Source organism: Myxocyprinus asiaticus, chromosome 15 (genome assembly GCF_019703515.2).
Source record: "Myxocyprinus asiaticus isolate MX2 ecotype Aquarium Trade chromosome 15, UBuf_Myxa_2, whole genome shotgun sequence".
Taxonomy (NCBI): Eukaryota; Metazoa; Chordata; class Actinopteri; order Cypriniformes; family Catostomidae; genus Myxocyprinus; species Myxocyprinus asiaticus.
The window spans coordinates 1,924,751-1,944,142 of NC_059358.1; the positions used below are offsets into that span (position 1 = coordinate 1,924,751).

The 19,392-nt window shown below is 38.6% G+C and overlaps 2 protein-coding genes across 3 annotated transcripts in view; one reads left to right on the top strand and one right to left on the bottom strand.

The window, feature by feature from the left end:
* LOC127453218 (E3 ubiquitin-protein ligase znrf2-like) overlaps nt 1-19,392 on the top strand; it is a 425,349-nt gene that overhangs the window by 389,424 nt on the left and 16,533 nt on the right. The gene's annotated exons all lie outside the window — the stretch shown is intronic.
* zgc:158766 (uncharacterized protein LOC100009641 homolog) overlaps nt 1-19,392 on the bottom strand; it is a 78,430-nt gene that overhangs the window by 31,986 nt on the left and 27,052 nt on the right. For both annotated transcript variants that reach the window (XM_051719121.1, XM_051719119.1), the window contains 9 exons: nt 16,330-17,560; nt 8,456-8,659; nt 7,163-7,286; nt 6,809-6,902; nt 3,241-3,327; nt 1,816-1,932; nt 1,610-1,708; nt 1,288-1,430; nt 956-1,094 (listed from right to left, as the gene is read on the bottom strand). In XM_051719121.1, coding sequence (XP_051575081.1) covers nt 956-1,094; nt 1,288-1,430; nt 1,610-1,708; nt 1,816-1,932; nt 3,241-3,327; nt 6,809-6,902; nt 7,163-7,286; nt 8,456-8,659; nt 16,330-17,560 — 2,238 coding nt within the window. The remainder of the gene's footprint in view (nt 1-955; nt 1,095-1,287; nt 1,431-1,609; nt 1,709-1,815; nt 1,933-3,240; nt 3,328-6,808; nt 6,903-7,162; nt 7,287-8,455; nt 8,660-16,329; nt 17,561-19,392) is intronic.

Here is a 19,392-nt window from a genome sequence, read left to right on the forward strand (position 1 = left end):
TTCAGTAGTACACCCAAATTACAATAGCCAAATTATACTGTTCATGTGTTAAACTTGCTATAGTTTACTTCCACGTTGCTTTTTCATCAGATATCAATGTCAAATGTAAATCAAGTCAATCACTGAAACAACAGCGCCACTTTGAGTAAGAAATAGCATGTATATTATGTATATGTACACGCATATGGAACGCTGATAATTCATCATTGTGGCACAGAAAATCAACGTGATATAATTTTAATTTTGTATAATTTTCTTTTATTTATCACACATTATACATTTTGCACATATACAGTGAAATTCTTCTTTTCACATATCCCAGCTAGGCTGGGGTCAGAGCACAGGGTCAGCCATGATACAGCACCCCTGGAGCAGATAGGGTCAAGGGCCTTGCTCAAGGGCCCAACAGTGGCATCTTGGCGGTGCTGGGGCTTGAACCCCCAACCTTCTGATCAGTAACCCAGAGCCTTAACCGCTGAGCCACCACTGCCCACAAATATAGTGTTTATTTGTATTGATATTGTCTTATCTTGTAATAAACGAAATAATACTAACTACTAAAGAGGTGTGGGCATAACTCCAAAAAATGGAAGAGGTACAGGGGGTGGAATGAGGTCCCCGGTCACTAAAGACCCAAGATATGCATTTCAAGCGTTGAAATGTCCATAAAGAAACATATTTTTTAGAAAGAAGTACATAGCCAAATTCCTTTAAAAACGGTCAGTACATTTGTCTTTATTCCTTGAAATACTACTTTTTTACATTTTCTTTTTTGCATCAAATCAGATGTTGTGGTATATCTCAGATCTGGTTGGTTTGGTTCGAGGCCTAGAAATCTTTGTTTAAGAATTTTCTGAAATGCCTGGGAAAAATACTTCCGGAAACAAGGATGCTGAAAAAGTGGGCATTCACTGTTGCTCTTTCTGTGACCTTAATTTTATACAGTATATCTCACCTCCTCATGTTGCTCCTGGGTTGAGCGCAGCTCCAGAAGAGTCTCCAGCTGCTGTAGTGATTTATTAGACAGAATGACCAGTTTATGGACCTCTTCATCCACCTGGTTATACAGCGCACTGACCAGATCCACTGCATCCCTACACACATCACATAATTTATTAATCTTGACACCCAAATAATCACTTGAAAGCTTTTATACTGAAGACTTAATATTGAAAATGGGTTTTGTAGCAAATAAATTAGAGTTATTCAAAATGTAGGCATGTGATTTTCAGTTTATTTTGATTAAGGGGAACAGCATGTGAATGTGAGGTCATCAAAAGTCAGTACCTGTAATTCTTATTCTCACACATCTCGTCTTTCCTTATGCGTGCCAGAAACGTGCCGCCCTCCAGCCGCAAGCAGTTCAGTTCCGTGTCTTCCAGAATGTTCTTCATGAGGTTCCTCTGCTGACCTATGACCTCTGACACCTCCTACAACACCACATACAACAGTCAACTTCATTCTGTGCTCCAAAGTTTTAAAACTAGATGACCAAATGCATCATCGTGAAATTTCTTACTGTAAATAACTAAATAGTTAAGAGAATGTTACCAGAATCTCTGAACATTCTATATTTCACAAGAAACACAGCTGACAGGTTCAGAATTACCTCCGAGGTCTCCAGACTGCCGATGCGGTTCAGTGTGTCAATGGAGTGTTGAAGGGAAGATATTGCCGCGCTGCAGCTAGTTGCAAATGGTTCGATTTTCTGTCAGTTAAAGGCAAAACACTTAATTTTACACATTATTTGCAGTTTAAATGTGTTTTCCACCAAACCTTTATACCTAGCGATCTAGTGATTTTCACAGTGTTTACCTGTCTAAAGTGAATGTAGTGGTTGTGGTCATATGGGAAGGTGCCTTCTAAGTCTCTGGTGAGTTGAGATGAATCAATGTGTTTCTGCAGAGCTCTCAAAGACGTCACGACTTCACACTGTAGAAGAAATATAGTTCATATAGGGACAGACAGACAGATAGACAGACAGACAGATAGACAGATATACAGACAGACAGATAAAACAGAAAGAATAATAGTTAAAGACAGACAGACAGACAGATATATAACACAGAATGTTAGATACAGACAGACACACAGACAGATACATATGACAGAAAGAATGATAGATAGAGACAGACAGACAGACAGATAGATAGACAGACAGATAGATGATAGATAGACAGACAGACATACAGACAGATGATAGACAGACAGACAGACAGACAGATAGATAGAAAGATAGAAAGACAGACAGACAGACAGATGATAGATAGATAGACAGACAGACAGACAAATGATAGATAGACAGACAGACAGACAGACAGACAGACAGATAGATAGAAAGATAGAAAGACAGACAGACAGACAGACAGATGATAGATAGATAGACAGACAGACAGACAAATGATAGATAGACAGACAGACAGACAGATAGACATACAGACAGATGACAGACAGACAGATAGATAGAAAAGACAGACAGACAGACAGACAGACAGACAGACAGACAGACAAATGATAGATAGACAGACAGACAGACAGACAGACAGACATACAGACAGATGACAGACAGACAGACAGATAGACAGACAGACAGACAGACAGAGATAGATAGATAGATAGAAAAGACAGACAGACAGACAGACATACAGACAGATAGATAGATAGAAAAGACAGACAGACAGACAGATGATAGATAGACAGACAGACATACAGACAGATGATAAACAGACAGACAGACAGACAGACAGACAGACAGATAGATAGAAAGATAGAAAGACAGACAGACAGACAGACAGATGATAGATAGATAGACAGACAGACAGACAAATGATAGATAGACAGACAGACAGACATACAGACAGATGACAGACAGACAGACAGACAGATGATAGATAGACAGACAGACAGACAGACAGACAGACATACAGACAGATGACAGACAGACAGACAGACAGATAGATAGATAGATAGATAGAAAGACAGACAGATGACAGGCAGACAGACAGACAGACAGACAGATAGACAGATAGATAGATGATAGACAGACAGACAGACAGACAGACAGACAGATAGATAGATAGATAGATAGATAGATAGATAGATAGATAGATAGATTAAGACAGACAGACAGACAGATAGATAGATAGATAGATAGATAGATAGATAGATAGATAGATAGATAGATAGATAGATAGATAGATAGACAGACAGACAGACAGATAGATAGATTGATTTACTCACTGGAACTGTGAAGTCTCTCTCTAGTTTAACTGCAGAATCTTTGTCCACGAGTAACAAAACAGAGTAAAGTGCATTTGGTTCAGAAGACTGATTGGAGAGAATAAATAAAATGCCATTAATAAATATCAAAACACATGTCTAAAACACATTCATAAATACAAAGACTAAATGGATTAGATCATACAGTATATTGCATGTAATAAAGTGCTAATAAGAATATTCTCATGTTAAGAAACACTAGTTGAAGATAAGAGATCTATTTCAAGCCCCTCTGCTCTCATATATTGTGTGCGTGAGGTTTACACTCATTGTTGTCACAGTGTGGTTTCAGAGACAAGCTCCCACAGGCCTGTGCGTCTAACGCCCTGAGGACAGACTTTCTTCAAATATTTCACATCAGTGACACAAAAGAGTGCACATGAATTTTAGCATGTATGCACTATTCAAAAGCACAAGACTGAACCAGAAACAACCAAACCAAAAATAGCCTAATCTTTGCTGGGACACATACAAATGCTCTGTAATTATACAAATTATGGTGTTAGTGTAGTTCCTTTGGTTATTGTTTTTGTGACCTCTTTAAATTACTTTTGGCATCCAATTTTCTTTGGCTTTTGTTAATTTATTTACTATTAAAGTTATTGTTTTGTTAAATTTGTAATAAATAAAGGTTAACTAACTAACTAATTTAAATTTACTTAATTTAGCTAATTAACTAATTATAATTGACTTAACAAATTAAAGAATTAAAATTAATTTAGTTAATTTAGCTAACTAACTACTTATAATTTACTTAATCTAACGATCTAAATCTATTTATTTCAGCTAACTATTTTAGTAAACTTCTTAATTTAAAATAATTAATGCAGTTCATTTAACTATCATTTACTTAATTTAGCTTACTAATTAAATATATTTAATTTAGCTAACTAATTAAAATTACGTTAATTTAGCGAACCAAGTAATTATAATTCGCTTCACTAATTAACTAAATACAATTATTGCAGTTAATTTATCTAAATAACATTTACTTAATTTAGCTAACTTTAATTTAGCTAACTAACTAATAAAAAATAAGTAATTTAACTACTGAACTACTAACTATAATCAGTTTAGTTAATATAGCTAACAATTTAAGTAATTAACTAATTAATGTATTCATTTAAACTCATTAATGCAGTTCATTAAACTAATTTAAATGCACTTCATTTAGCTAACTAACTAATAAAAATTACTTAATTTAACTTATGGACTACTTACTAAAATTAATTTAGGTAATTTAGCTAGCTAACTAACTTTTTCCGTTAAATAAATGATAATGAAACTAATTAATGCAGTTCGTTTAACTAACTAACTAACTGACTGACTGACTGACTGACTGACTAACTAACTAACTATTTCAGTTAAATAATTAATAATGAAAACTAATTAATGCCATTTAACTAACTAACTAACTGACTGACTGACTGACTGACTGACTAACTAACTAACTATTTCAGTTGAATAATTATATTTGAAAACAAATCATTGCTGTTAATTTAACTAACTAACTAACTAACTAACTAACTAACACAATATAACTAACTATTTAGGTTAACTAATTAAAGGTGAAAACAAATCATTGCCATTCATTTAACTAACTAAATAACTAACTAACTATTTTAGTTAAATAATTAATAATTCAAACAAATTAATGCCATTTAATTAGCTAACTAACTAACTTTTTTAGTTAAATAATTAAAGGTGAAAACAAATCATTGCCGTTCATTTAACTAACTAACTAACTAACTATTTTAGTTAAATAATTAATAATTAACACTAATTAATACCGTTTAACTAATTAGCTAACTAACTAACTAACCCACAAAATAACTAACTATTTTAGTTAACTAATTAAAGGTGAAAACAAATTATTGCCATTCATTTAACTAACTAACTAACTATTTTAGTTAAATAATTAATAATGAAAACTCATTAATGCCATTTATTTAACTAATTAGCTATCTAATTAACTAACTAACACAAAATAACTAACTATTTTAGTAAACTAATTAAAGGTGAAAATAAATCATTGCCATTCATTTAACTAACTAACTAACTATTTTAGTTAAATAATTAATAATTAACACTAATTAATGCAGTTTAACTAATTAGCTAACTAACTAACCCACAAAATAACTAACTATTTTAGTTAACTAATTAAAGGTGAAAACAAATTATTGCCATTCATTTAACTAACTAACTAACTATTTTAGTTAAATAATTAATAATGAAAACTCAATGCCATTTAACTAATTAGCTATCTAACTAACACAAAATAACTAACTATTTTAGTTAACTAATTAAAGGTGAAAACAAATCATTGCCGTTCATTTAACTAACTAACTAACTAACTAACTAACACAAAATAACTAACTATTTAGGTTAACTAATTAAAGGTGAAAACAAATCATTGCCATTTATTTAACTAACTAAATAACTAACTAACTCTTTTAGTTAAATAATTAATAATTAAAACTAATTCATGCCATTTAATTAACTAACTAACTAACTATTTCAGTTAAATAATTAATAATGAAAACTCATTAATGCCATTTAACTAATTAGCTATCTAACTAACTAACTAACACAAAATAACTACCTTGTCAGAATGGTTCTGTTTGTGTCATGAGCAGTCACTGTCTTGACAGTGTCTATACCAGTGCTGTCCCAGAAGTTCTGTGGTTAATCAAGGAGTTAATATTAGAATTCAACCGCAGGGTGTGTGCTTGTAAGTGAACACTTTAGAAGAATGAGGGCCAGTGCCCGGCTGCATATAACACTTAAAGCATGATTTCCCCTTACCTGAAGGAATGACTTGAGAGTGTTGCATATAATCCCTTATGCACTTACGGGAAAGGGAATCCGTTAAGGGATTTACTACAGTGAGTGAGATTTTACTGTAATAAAATGTTACTGTTACCATGGACACGACATGTCTTTGCCAACTTTCAGAAGCTCGGAAATTGTCCCGACCGACACTTGGGCAATTTTACCACGTAAAAAAAAACTTTAACTTTAAAATTAACATAAAAACATATTATAAAGACTATTAAAGTTTCTCAGTATCAATATTAATGTGTAAATTATTGTACGACCTCTTCTGAAGCAGCGCATAAATGGCGTTTTCACTTGTCACATGTTAGTTTTCACAGCACTTTTCAGGATGCACCAATCATGTTTATGATTACTGCATAAATATTTTTTCAAACTAATTTTTTGGAGGATACACGGACGAATTTCCATTTGTATCTTAGATGCAATCCTTGAATTTAATCGATTCAATGGTTTAAGGGCGAACTTAAGGAAAAAAATAAATACTTGAGCGAAATCGAAAGGGATTGTGATGTTTTACCTATAAAATGCCTTATGTAACACTAAGTATCTATTTCCTGCAACACCCTAAAGTTTAAGGGAAACTTCTTAAGGGAAAATTACACTTAAGGTGCTTTATGCAGCCAGGGACTGGCACCTGTCACAGACACATGACTTGATGAATGATGTGTACTCAGAGAGCGTGTCGTCTCACCTGAAACTGAGACAGCGCATATAAAAGGTTCAAAGCGATAGGCTGCCTGCGACTGTCAACGACAACTGTCAAACCCAGATCACGTTCCTCCTTCCTGAAAACAAGAGAGGACGTTCAGTTAAACAAGTCTGCCTTTCGGTTAACACCCTCTGCAGCATATAGGACTGCGTCAGAACATGTCACGCTTTAACATAGTGCACCAACAGCGAAGACATTCCATGTTGAGTGAGTGAGCGGTGTACCCACTGGTTTGGCCACAAAGATGGTGCTGAGATTGTGAGATACGTGCACAGGAAGTGTGAGACAGCATTCTAACAAGTAGCTAAACGAGCAGAGTGTGAATGCGTTTCTCACCGCAGTCTGTTGCAGTAGTAGCACAGCAGCCCAGTGATCTCATTCACAGTGCAACATGTGTCCGTCCACACCTGATTTCTAGTGCACACCTGCAGCACTGCTCTCCCACTGCGGTCTTGGTTACCTGTGGTGGGGTGAGACAGGGGTTGGTAAAGTTAGACGAGTAACCTGATCAGTCAAAACTGCAAAACTTTGTTTTATAATGTATATTAATGAAGTGTTCAGCCAAAAATGAAAATTCTGTCATTTATTCACTCTTGTCATTCCAACCCGACATGATTTCTGTTCATTTTGAAACATCGGTCCATGCATAAACAGTTCATAGTTCCTTCACTGCATCTGTTAAGTTAAAAAAAGACGTAACTTAAACGAATAATAAAAGCAGTCCATTCGATAGCTTTGTTTGTGGAACAGACAGAAATTTAGGCCATTATTCATGGTGAGTATTCCCCTCCATCGAAGCTCTAAAATCTCATTTTCAATACCGTCGCGCTCGGTTTAGACGCACAGGTGTTTTAGTGTCAAACACCATATTCAGATGGGATTCGAACATATTGTTACTGCGGACATCCTTAATGTATTCTGTCAGTTTGCACGGGATAAGTATTTATCGGCAACAAATTGCCAAGATGTCCGAATTTCGAAACAGCCCTGTACATTGTACGTAATCTAGTTTCAACATCGTTCCTGATGGCAATCCAACATTAGACATGCATGGAGTCGAAGCAAAAAGGGTGCAACTGGATGAGGGCTAAAACTCTGAGCGAAAAACCGGGAAAACTCCTTTCTCACAGGGGACTGTGTAATATTTATCTCAGTTCGCACTGGATTAGTATGCCCCTTTTTACTGCCCGTTTTATAGAAGGTAAACGCCGTTGTGTTCTTGACCAGCGCTGGAACATGCACTGCGTTAAAAATAACATTTCCAGTCAATTATTCCATTACCCCACGTCCCAATATAATACTAGACGTCAAACCTGCAGTGACAAGTCAAAAGTGCCGGTTTTGGATCTTGACATCATTGCGAATGAGATTTGAGAGCCTTGGGTCTGTTTCTCATAAAAAGCCATCGTAGGGAAGACAAGGAATACAGAGCGTGAGTCATATGGACTTCTTTTACAACACTTTTTGTCCTTTTTTGAGCTTGACGGACATGGTCACTATAAACTGCCTTTGTAAAGCAGCGATTCTTAAAAACAGCATACAAGTTTGGAAGTGGAATCAAATTCACTCATATCATTAAGCGTCTTTTTATTTGGTTCTGCTGAAAGATGTGGCCCCCCCATCACGTACCAGGTAGCGTGATCGCACTAGAGGTCAGGAGTTCCTGGTTGACCTGTGTCATCAGTGAGGGCAGTGACGGGGTACAGACAGTAGAGAGTGCTGTGGACGGGGCAGGACAGACTGATGGTCTATTGGAGGGTTTGGGAGGCAGAAGTTCATCACCACTGTTACTGCATCTCCTCGAGCTGGACCGTACACCCTCTTCAGAGAGACCTATAACACAACAAACCAGCAAAGTTATCTTCTTACTATGGTAAAGACTAGGACTAAACGATGTGAAAATCCCAGAAATACTCAAACCAGCCCATCTGGCACCAACAATCATCCATGTGATTATCTAATCAGCCAATCATGTGGCAGCAGTGCAGTGCATAAAATCATGCAGATACGGGTCAGGAGCTTCAGTTAATGTTCACATCAACCATCAGAATGGGGAAAAAATGTGATCTCAGTGATTTGGACCGTGGCATGATTGTTGGTGCCAGACAGGCTGGTTTGAGTATTTCTGGGATTTTCACACACAACAGTCTCTAGAATTTACTCTGAATGGTGCCAAAAACAAAAAACATCCAGTGAGCGGCAGTTCTGTGGATGGAAACACCTTGTTGATGAGAGAGGTCAACAGAGAATGGCCAGAATGGTTTGAACTGACAAAGTCTACGGTAACTCAGATAACCACTCTGTACAATTGTGCTGAGAAGAATATCATCTCTGAGATGCAGGTTGGCGCTGTTTTGGTGGCACGAGGGGGACCTACACAATATTAGGCAGGTGCTTTTAATGTTGTGGCTGATCGCTGTATATACTCTAGTACACTGAAAAGAATGACAAGTGATGCAAGATTTGCACACAGTTTTTCAAAGTAACTTTTAATGGTATATGTGACGAGGAGGAGGGTGTGGCCGGGCCATGATGATACATGGCAGGTGCTGAATCAGCTGATCAGCGGGAGAGCGAGATGAAGGGGAGCCGGAGGCGCCAGTTCAGCAGAGAGAGGGAGACACACTGCATGTGTGTCTGTGTTCGTTTATGTTTTATGTTGTTTTAAGTTCATTTATATCATTAAACCTTTATGTTGACTGTTCAGCCGGTTCCCGCCTCCTCCTTGCCCGTCCTTTATCTGTTCTATTTAGCTTCAAGACATAATATTAATAGTTCAATATTAATAATAGTTCATATTTAACTGAAAACTAAACAGTAACATTAACTTACAACTCGGATGTACATGGCACTTAAACAATCTTAGTAAAATTTAAATAAACATTTTATATAAACATTTTACATTTTGAACTTTCCACATAACATACGGGAGGCTTCCACAGGGAGGCTTATTGCACGCTATGTAGTCTATTAATGACATCACCTTGCATTACTAGCAAAGGAAACAAGATCCAGAGTTGCGCACACAGACACTTGCAAATGTAACAGAAAAATCATCAATAAAAACGGTGTAAATAAACCTGCAAACAGTAGAACCAAGCTCATTAATTATTCCAGCCCGGTGCATGCTGGGAACACCAGCTTGGAAAAGTTAAGTAATATGTACTTTTTTTATTTACCCGTTAAATTTACGCAAAGCGAATAAATACTGTATGACGAGGTTTTTTACTTTAGGATACATGATGACACATAGTAAAGATAACAAACAATCCTAAATAATATTTACTTAAAGCTAAAGCATTCATTTTTACATGCTTGAATTGAGTACAAATGTAGAATTTACTTGATTTCAAGTTCACGATTTATGAACTTGAGCTCAGTTGCTATTTTCACTTTATTATTAAATTATTTCAGTGTAGTCAGCAGATACTAACATACAGTAATTGCTTAAAGTTCAAACAAATCTTTAAAGGCAGTGATGTAGGCGTGCTGAGTGACTCCAGCCGGGTCTCCTAAGCAACCAAATTGGCCCGGTTGCTAGGGAGGGTAGAGTCACATGGGGTAACCTCCTCGTGGTCACTATAATGTGGTTCTCGCTCTCGGTGGGGCGTGTGGTGAGTTGTGCGTGGATGCTGCGGAGAATAGTGTGAAGCCTCCACACGCGCTACGTCTCAGCGGTAATGCACTCAACAAGTCACGTGATAAGATGCGCGGATTGACGGTCTCAGACATGGAGGCAACTGAGATTCGTCCTCCGCCACCCGGATTGAGGCGAGTCACTACGCCACCACGAGGACTTAGAGCGCTTCAATATGTTCTGCCCCAATTTTCTTTGGCATAGTTTCAAAAGGAAGTATGTTTATTATAAGACAACATCCGGCACATACGTATGTTTCTTAAAGCTAGCAGGTTACATGTAGCTGATGGGTAAAGTGTCCTTTGTTTTCTCTGTCTATAATAAAGCTTTAAAAAACTAACGTTTGGCACCACATAAATGAATGTTTCTAAATTAGCATTTTCTGACAATGTGTGATCTGTAACAATTTAAACAAACTTGACAAATATGCTAAACAATGTTATGTCGTGGTTCAATACAAGTTAAACTCAGTCGACAGCATTTGTGGCATAATGTTGATTACCACAAAAATGTATTTCGACTTGTCCCTCCTTTTCTTTACTTTTTTAATCCCCTTTTCTCCCCAATTTGGAATGCCCAATTCCCACTACTTAGTAGGTCCTCATGGTGGTGCGGTTACTCACCTCAATCCGGGTGGTGGAGGACAAGTCTCAGTTGCCTCCGCTTCTGAGACGTCAATCCGCGCATCTTATCACGTGACTTGTTGTGCATGACACCGCGGAGACTCACAGCATGTGGAGGCTCATACTACTCTCCACGATCCACGCACAACTTACCACACGCCCCATTGAGAGCGAGAACCACTAATCGCGACCACGAGGAGGTTATCCCATGTGACTCTACCCTCCCTAGCAACCGGGCCAATTTGGTTGCTTAGGAGACCTGACTGGAGTCACTCAGCACACCCTGGATTCGGACTCGTGACTCCAGGGGTGGTAGTCAGCGTCAATACTCGCTGAGCTACCCAGGCACCCCGTCCCTCCTTTTCTTTAAAAAAAAAGCATAAATCTGTGTTCCAGTGAGTCACTTACAATGGAAGTCAATGGGGTCAATTTTTGAGGGTTTAAAGGCAGAAATGTGAAGCTTATAATTTTATAAAAGCACTTACATTAATTCTTGTGTTACAACTCATGTATTATTTGAGCTGTAAAGTTGTTTAAATTGTCATTTTTAGTCATAATATGTTTTTTTGACTACATCATCATAGCAACGAAGATGAAACATTGTCTATATCTTTCCACAGATGTGGTTAGTAAGTGATTTTATCACAGTAAAATCATGTTAACACACATATTGTTTATGTCTTGTGTCTATACTTTTGAAACAGTGAGTATTTTAATGTTTACACATTGACCCCATTGACTTCCATTGTAAGTGTCTCACTGTTATGCAGATTTGTGCTTTTTTTAAAGAAAAGGAGGGATGAGTCAAAATTCATTTTAGTGGTAATCAACATTATGACACAAACGCTGTCGACTGAACTTAACTTAAATACCCGAAATATTCCTTTAAGCTCCGGTTACCTCACAAAACAGTTTTGACGCACTTCCTGTGTGAATTTGAGCCCTGCTTCTGTTTTTGCTGCACTTCCTATACAAGTGTGTCCACACAGGAAAGTTTGAAATGGACATGCTGAAACCTCTCACGCCTCGCTTAGAAATGAAACCAGTGTTTTGAAGCTACTTTGAGACTGTAGTTTGTCAGGAAACAATCTATTCATCATTTAAGATAGCTAAACTACAGGTTTATATAGGCCTGTATGGTTTGTAATTCATAAATTTTTTTAAAATTAATTACTTTCAGATTAATACATTTTACTAGGATTCTGTATGTTTTGTCTGTCATTATATTTGTATGTTATTATTCAAACTATTTCTAAAAAAAAAAAAAAACATTACATTGAATATTTGGTTTAGTTTTTTACATTAGATGACAAAAAAATGATTATGATTGATATCAAATGTATTTTATACATTTTATAGAAATCAGATGACAGCTGGGGCAAGTTTACCTTCTTCTTGCCCTCGGCTGGGAGTCATCTTATGGAACATGCTAAGCTTATTTCTAATTATGTTACAACTTAAAAGTTGCATTGTTCTTAACGGGGGAAACAAACACCTTCTACACAAGTATGTTTTACTCAAATAGTTATTCTGATAATATAATTTGTAATGACAACATTTGCATTCAGTTATAAAGAGCTTTGCGGTATCATGGGAGCTACAATCTAATCACAAGGGACCTACTGGAATTGCAAAGCCCAAGCAAACCACATCACCTGTCATCTGATCCATCCTCAAAGTCATTGGCATTTGTTATCTGAACAAAGTCTGAGCTGACCTCTACTTTGGTTGGGCTTTGTAATAGAATAGATATTACTTCGAGATGGGTTTACGCTTTAAGCCTCGCTACGGCAGCCTCGCTAACTCAGTGGGACACAATAGTTCCCATTATGACTGAGGGAAACCATCTGGATGGGAGCTGAAGTGCGCTGGAAGCGGAGCAGGAAACGGCCACAAAGATCCTCCCTCAGGTGCGTCATCGGATCCACTGTGGCTCTCATCCGAGACTCAATGGCTTTGATTTTCATGTGTGGGAAAGGAGGCCACTGAGCAGAGGGACAACACACACTCTCTCAGATGGGAATTTACCTAAACCACTGAATGTGTGTCTGTGCATGTGTGTCAGACAACTTAAAGAGAAAGTAAACTAAGAGTCACAGATAATTAATTCACTTATACGGGGACGTTCACACTTATGCTAAAAAAAAGCTAGATGCGGCACCAGAAATAGAGCAGAATGCAGGTGTTTTCGACAAACGTTTTTAACAGCTCTTTTTAACTTGACACAGCGTTTAAAAAATGCGATGAGATGCTGAAAAACAGCGAGACATGGGGCAACGTTCCAAGACGTCCATTTAGTACATGTTTACACTGGAGAACAATTGAAAAACAACACGAAAGGACATAATACGTGTTCGGTGTGAACGCCCCCTAACCATGTCCTAACCAGGCAAGTCATGACAAGTTTCCAGCAAGGAGTAATTTTTCTTTTTGTACTTATACTGATCGACTAATCGATGAATATATATCGGTCTGGCTGATAAATCTAACCCTAACCCTAATTTTTGACCGTTTGGTCATTTAATTTAAGCTATTTTGTGTACGTCTTATTTGCTGTCATAGAGCATGACATTTATCAGCATGCTGTCGGTCATCGGCCACCAAAAAACTAATATTGGATGACCACTAACATAAAGAGACAAAATCAGAGCCAATAAAAGCATATTTGATGTAATATACAACTACTATTTTTGGACCAGTGGGATTTAACTACGGGCGGAGCTATCCAGCACAATGTAACGAAAATGGAAATAATATGATGAAATAAAATAAAATAAAATAAAATGTAATTTTGCTTGTTGTGGACGAGGCTGCCTGTGTTAGAAACTCAGATTAACAGGAATGTGTCGGGTTTAAAAATTAAGCTCAGTTGACAGCATTTGTGTCATAAAGTGGATTACCACAAAACAAATTTCCACTTGCTTTTATTTGAAAAAAAGCAAAAAAAGCAAAAAGACTGTAGTTGAAGTGGAAGTGAATGGGGCCAGTCCATAAACATTGCGAAAGTTGCACACCTACGTTTACAAGACGTAATCATTATACATGTTATCATGACTTTAGTTTGATACAATTGTTTATTAATCTTATCTGTATAGAGTTATATCCAATATTACAAGTTTGTTGTCATGACGACCTAATGCTGGTAAACCCTGTAATCTTGTGAACGCTGTAACGCTGGTAAAACCCTTATTTTATTGCACAAAATTCATGTTAATATGTATAATGTTTGCATCTTGTGGCTAACATTTTTAAAACAGTGTGTATTTTAATGTTTATAATTGGCTCCATTCACTTCCATTGTAAATGCCTTACTGTAACTGTGATTTTTGCTTTTTTTTTAAATAAACGAGGAACGAGTCAAAAAACATTATGCCACATTAATGCTGTAAATTGAGAGGCAAGGTTTTTGCTTTTTAATTTATAGTTTCGCTTGTGAATTAATAGTTTGCACATTGTTAGGACATGGTGTCTGTTTCACTTCATGTTATGAGGTAACCCAAAATCTTAAGAATGCTGAACAGTTTGGAATTTCCTGCGGATAGACCGAAACATTTCCCTCGACTGAAGCAATAGACAGAAGGCAAAACGCTCTTTCTTTCAAAATTTCAATGGCAGGAAGAGCTAAATAAAACAGCACAGTCTCCCAAGCAACATGTTCCCAAATGCATTCAGTGAAGTTTCGTGCCTTTGGGGTAGAAAACCTCATCTTAACAAACACATGTCGGAAAGACAAGCACACCTATGTAAGGTAGGGCCTTGCCTGTCACTAAAATATTTCAAAACACAGACACTATTAGCCCTCACATGCAGACAGACGTGAGCCATAAAATCAGTCCAGAGGAATTACAAGCCGTCTCCTCCAATCAGCTGCTCACAGACGAGCCAGTTGATGGACCTGCATTTAGCTGCAGGTGATACAGTAATTACCCAGTAAAGCACTGATCCACAACAGACTGTCTGAAACCAAAACTGTCTGCAAACCCTCAGGCTGTGTGATTTGATAAGGGAAGCTAGTTCTGGTTTGTGCCAGAATGAGGGTACGTGTACTTTTGGCACAGTTCTGATACTTTTGGTCAGAACTGTGAGCTTGTAAGATGACCAGGAATTAATTAAGTGGCATGGCATGGCTTGGCTTGGCTTAAGGGGGGGGCTATATTTTCCTTGTGAACACCCCCCCAAACCCAGTCAGAAGAAAGCCCAAAGTATACTTCGGTTTTGACATGAACGGTTAGCCTCTGTGTACAGTTGAACACTCAGCATGGACCCACAAATATATCTTTATATTCATTCAGACTCAAGTGATCCAAATGCAGGTATCTCCTGACCTCCTCACACACGCACTTTTGACGTGCACAATGTTGTTGTTTCTACTTTTGTCTCCTGATGTTTGGCAGCGATTACATCTTCTAGCACTTCTTCGTGACAGCACAGGCTCAGTTGTGAGTGTTGCCACCTTGTGAACCCACTAATTAGTGCAAATAGTTCCAAGTGCATGCACATTCTGCATGTTCGGAGTATGCACGGTTCCAAAAGCAACTTTTCTGATGACAAAATCTGCATCACACTTCCTGTATGCAGACGCTTAGGATTCGTGTCTGAGCGATGTATACTTTGGGCTGAAGAGAGAACCTACTGTCGACCCTAAAAGCCAAAATGCCCAAACAAAGATTGCATCCAAGTACCGGCCCTGCTAAGTGGTACATGTTTCGGGATCAGCATGCGTATTGCACCTGAAACAACATTCCTATCAACCAATAAGATTTTAGTGTAAGGTGTAAGGTTAAAGTTAGGGTTAAGGTGCAATATACTTCAGTGAAACCGAGGAAAGAATGGGTATGACACCACTTTGAACGAAATCTGGCCAAAAAGGTGTTTTTGAGTTCATTGTGGTGGTTCGAAAAAGCTTTTGTTCGATTTCTTTGTAAACAAGACTTAATACTTTATGCCATTTTGCCTCTCAAGTAATTGTATCTTGTTTTTAGGATGTGTAGGAACTATTACTGGAAAATAAGATAAATATACTTAGTAAAAAAACAAACAAAAAAAAAGATTTTCAGCATTGAGGTTAGTGTATTGGGTCCAGCCTTAGTGGCATCTTGGTGCCGCTGCAGGAGATCCAGCATCAAGTCTGAAATTAATCCCGTTCTCTCAATAAAATAAAGAGACAAGAAGCCTCAGAAAGATGCTATGTGGTGCTCTTTAAGTATAGAGAACTTTCAAAGGGTTGAAAAAGGCATTTTTACCTGAGTTCTCTTTGTTGCTCCGTTTCTCCAAGCCAGGAAAGGCCGCCTCCAAGTCCAGTTTGCCAAAACGGAATGCATAGCTGTTCATAAGTTTCTTCGGAAGTCCACTACTGGATCCACCAGAAGAGGACCGCGTTCGGTGACCTTTAACCTGCGAGTCTTTGTTAGAATGTTCAAGAGATTTGGAGCGTCTCTCCCCTGGACGGAGCTCAGCGCTCTTAACACACGGCGTTTGTGGGATGGGAGAACTGGTGTGAGATTCTTCACCTCCCAGCCATCCACGGGCACAGATCCTCTGAGGAACCTGCTCTTTCAGAACAGAGTGGCTATCCGAACCTCGTGACAATCTTGGCTCCGACTCTGTCCCCTCTTCCAGAATTGATTCCGAGCTGGATCCAAGATTCATCGGGTTCTGCAGCGCCTCCATATACGACTTGCGGAAAAGCCGGCGCGACTCAAAAGCCGCAGAATCTCTGGGATGGCGTTTACGAAGGCCGGGATTACTGAGGTCCGTGCTAAACGAAAGGATTTTGTGACTAATTCCACCTCCGCTTCTACCACAACCCTGATCTGGGCTGCTCAAGGTGGGTGTCTGGGGTAGGGAGTGGGTTTTGGATGTGGGACTTTGTTCATCCATCTGGTGCAAGGTTGAGTTTTCCGAGTGGAGGGAGCTGATGCTCATATCCGTAAGGCTATGACTTAGGACGGGTTCCGACATGGTGGACTCTGCCCCCTGTGAGTGCAAGGACTCTCGGGAGCTGCGATGACTGTCCAGCGTTCCCGTAGAGCCGCGGGTGCTACAGGTGCTCAGTTGACCTCGCAGGGCTCCTCCGCCGCTCCGCGCCTGCATGATGGCGTCAGCAGTGCTGGTCACAAACAAAGGGTTGACCACGTTCTTCCAGGGTGTGCGGTAGACCACAGCACCAGTGCTGAGGAGGCAGTTCTGGAGAGGGTGCAGGTTGCGCCCGCGCGTTACATTCTGCAGGAAGTCAGGCGTGAAGACGTTGCCGTACATGCTCTCGGAGACTGGGATCTCTGCGATGGCTTGCCCACTCCCCAAAAGGCATTTTATGACCAGTTTGGCTGTCTTGTGGCCTAGAGGAACCACCTGCAGATAGAAATCTCCCTGCCTCAGGCGTACTTTATGCAGGGGTGCTAGCTGCAGAACTACTTTCTCATGTAAACAAAGCGGCCATCCTTCGTGGTAGAGCAAAAGTCCTTTGAATCGAAGCTGTAGAAAAAAGGACAAATGTACAAGATGTAATTGCACATTCCTTACATATATATCTCTATGCAGGCTACACTTTTAAAAAGTAGTTAGTTACAATACAAGTTACTAAAGTAGAGCCTTACTACACTGAAGCTACTTAAAGGTGCAAAGGGGATACCAAGAGTAGTTGTCAAACTATTGTCTTCAGTGAATATTTCTGCATAGCCACATACAGTACCTTGAAGTCTTGGCTACAAAAAAGCTGCATAATATTTTCACAGTTTCTGCCCAGGAAAAAAGATTGACCTCTGAATCCCGCTTTTGAGGCAAATATCACAATGGAACCTGCCATTAAAACCAGTGGCCTACATTTCATTTGAACACTGTGTGGTCATGGGGAAATGTGTCCCCACCATCACAACCACCAAAACAAAATCTACACCTCTCTTTAAATCTACACCTGCATTCTGCAACTGCAAGTAAAACAATTAGGGGGTACAAAACGTAGAGCCGACACTGGTTAAATTGATGCCATACACAGAGTTCTGCGATCGTCGAATGGGGTGTGGAGGTGGCAAGGGGATAATCTTACGTGGTGCTAGCTGCGAGGCTATTGTCTGTGTTCCGCGACTACTATTGGGTCCTTGAATGACATATAACAAGGAAGGGCTACCGATGGAGTTTTTGGTGCCGCCCTAGGGTAAGATGGTGCCCCCCGAGGGAGTTGGTGCCCACGTAGACTGTGTAATATGCATATAGGGAGCGTCGGTACTGACAAAACAACTCATTAAACAACAAAAATCCAAAAATATTGAAACATTGTTTTGGCCAACACATTGTAATTAATACATCTCTCCCATTCAAAACACATGACAACATGCCCCGACCTGACTTTCATGAAAAATCCCTTTATCATAAGAACACATTTAAACTTTTTGTTAACAATCTGCCTTTATAATGTATGCAAGTGTGGTTTGATTATCTTTGCTTGTTTACACAAAAGCTATAACAAATCTTATGATGGTGGAATTTTACTTTGGAGGGTAAATTCACACAAAAAGAAATCTAATTTAAGTTTTGAACTGTAGCTGTTTAAAACCAACTTACAAAACCACTGCTAGAGAAAGCGCACATTTGCGCAATTGGACTTCTGACTCCAAATCTTATTGTTATTGAGATACCCGCCCTAGTGACATCTTTACCCATGTGATATTACATAAGCTATCAGGGGACACAAGATTTTGTTTTAGCAATCAGAGTAGTATTTATCTAGCACAAAATCAATGAAGATCTCAAATAGGGTGACAGCTTTAAACAGAAACTGAATCAGACAGCAAAATACTTTTATGATTATTACCCCAGCTCGCACTGCTGTAGAGCTGCACGTGCAATGTAATGTGCAATATAATGAGCTTTTTTTTCACGTTACTCATTGGTTAAAGTAGCTTGTTACCTGAGAACTACACAGTTGTGAAAACAGCTACTGTCAGGCTACTGAAAAATAGTTACATTTGTAGCATCACTACTTTTAATAAGTTACTCCCCCACACTGCTATGTAATGATAGGCTACGGATGCAGCAGAAACTTAGGCTTAAACACGCTGTGACTTTCTCAAATATCATGCCCGAGTTAAATGAAACCTGCTGAGAGCCGTTGTCTAAAAGTAATGAAAGTGCTGATTACAGTAGCGTGCGTTTTCAGATATGTGCTCACACAGCGCTAACTTGCAGAAATCAAACACCTCCCTCTGTGTTTCATTTCACACTGATCCTCTTTGCCAAGTTCAACGTGATGAGTTCACTACACTATGTGTTTAGGCTGTTTTCAGAACAATACTGGACCCTCTTTCAGT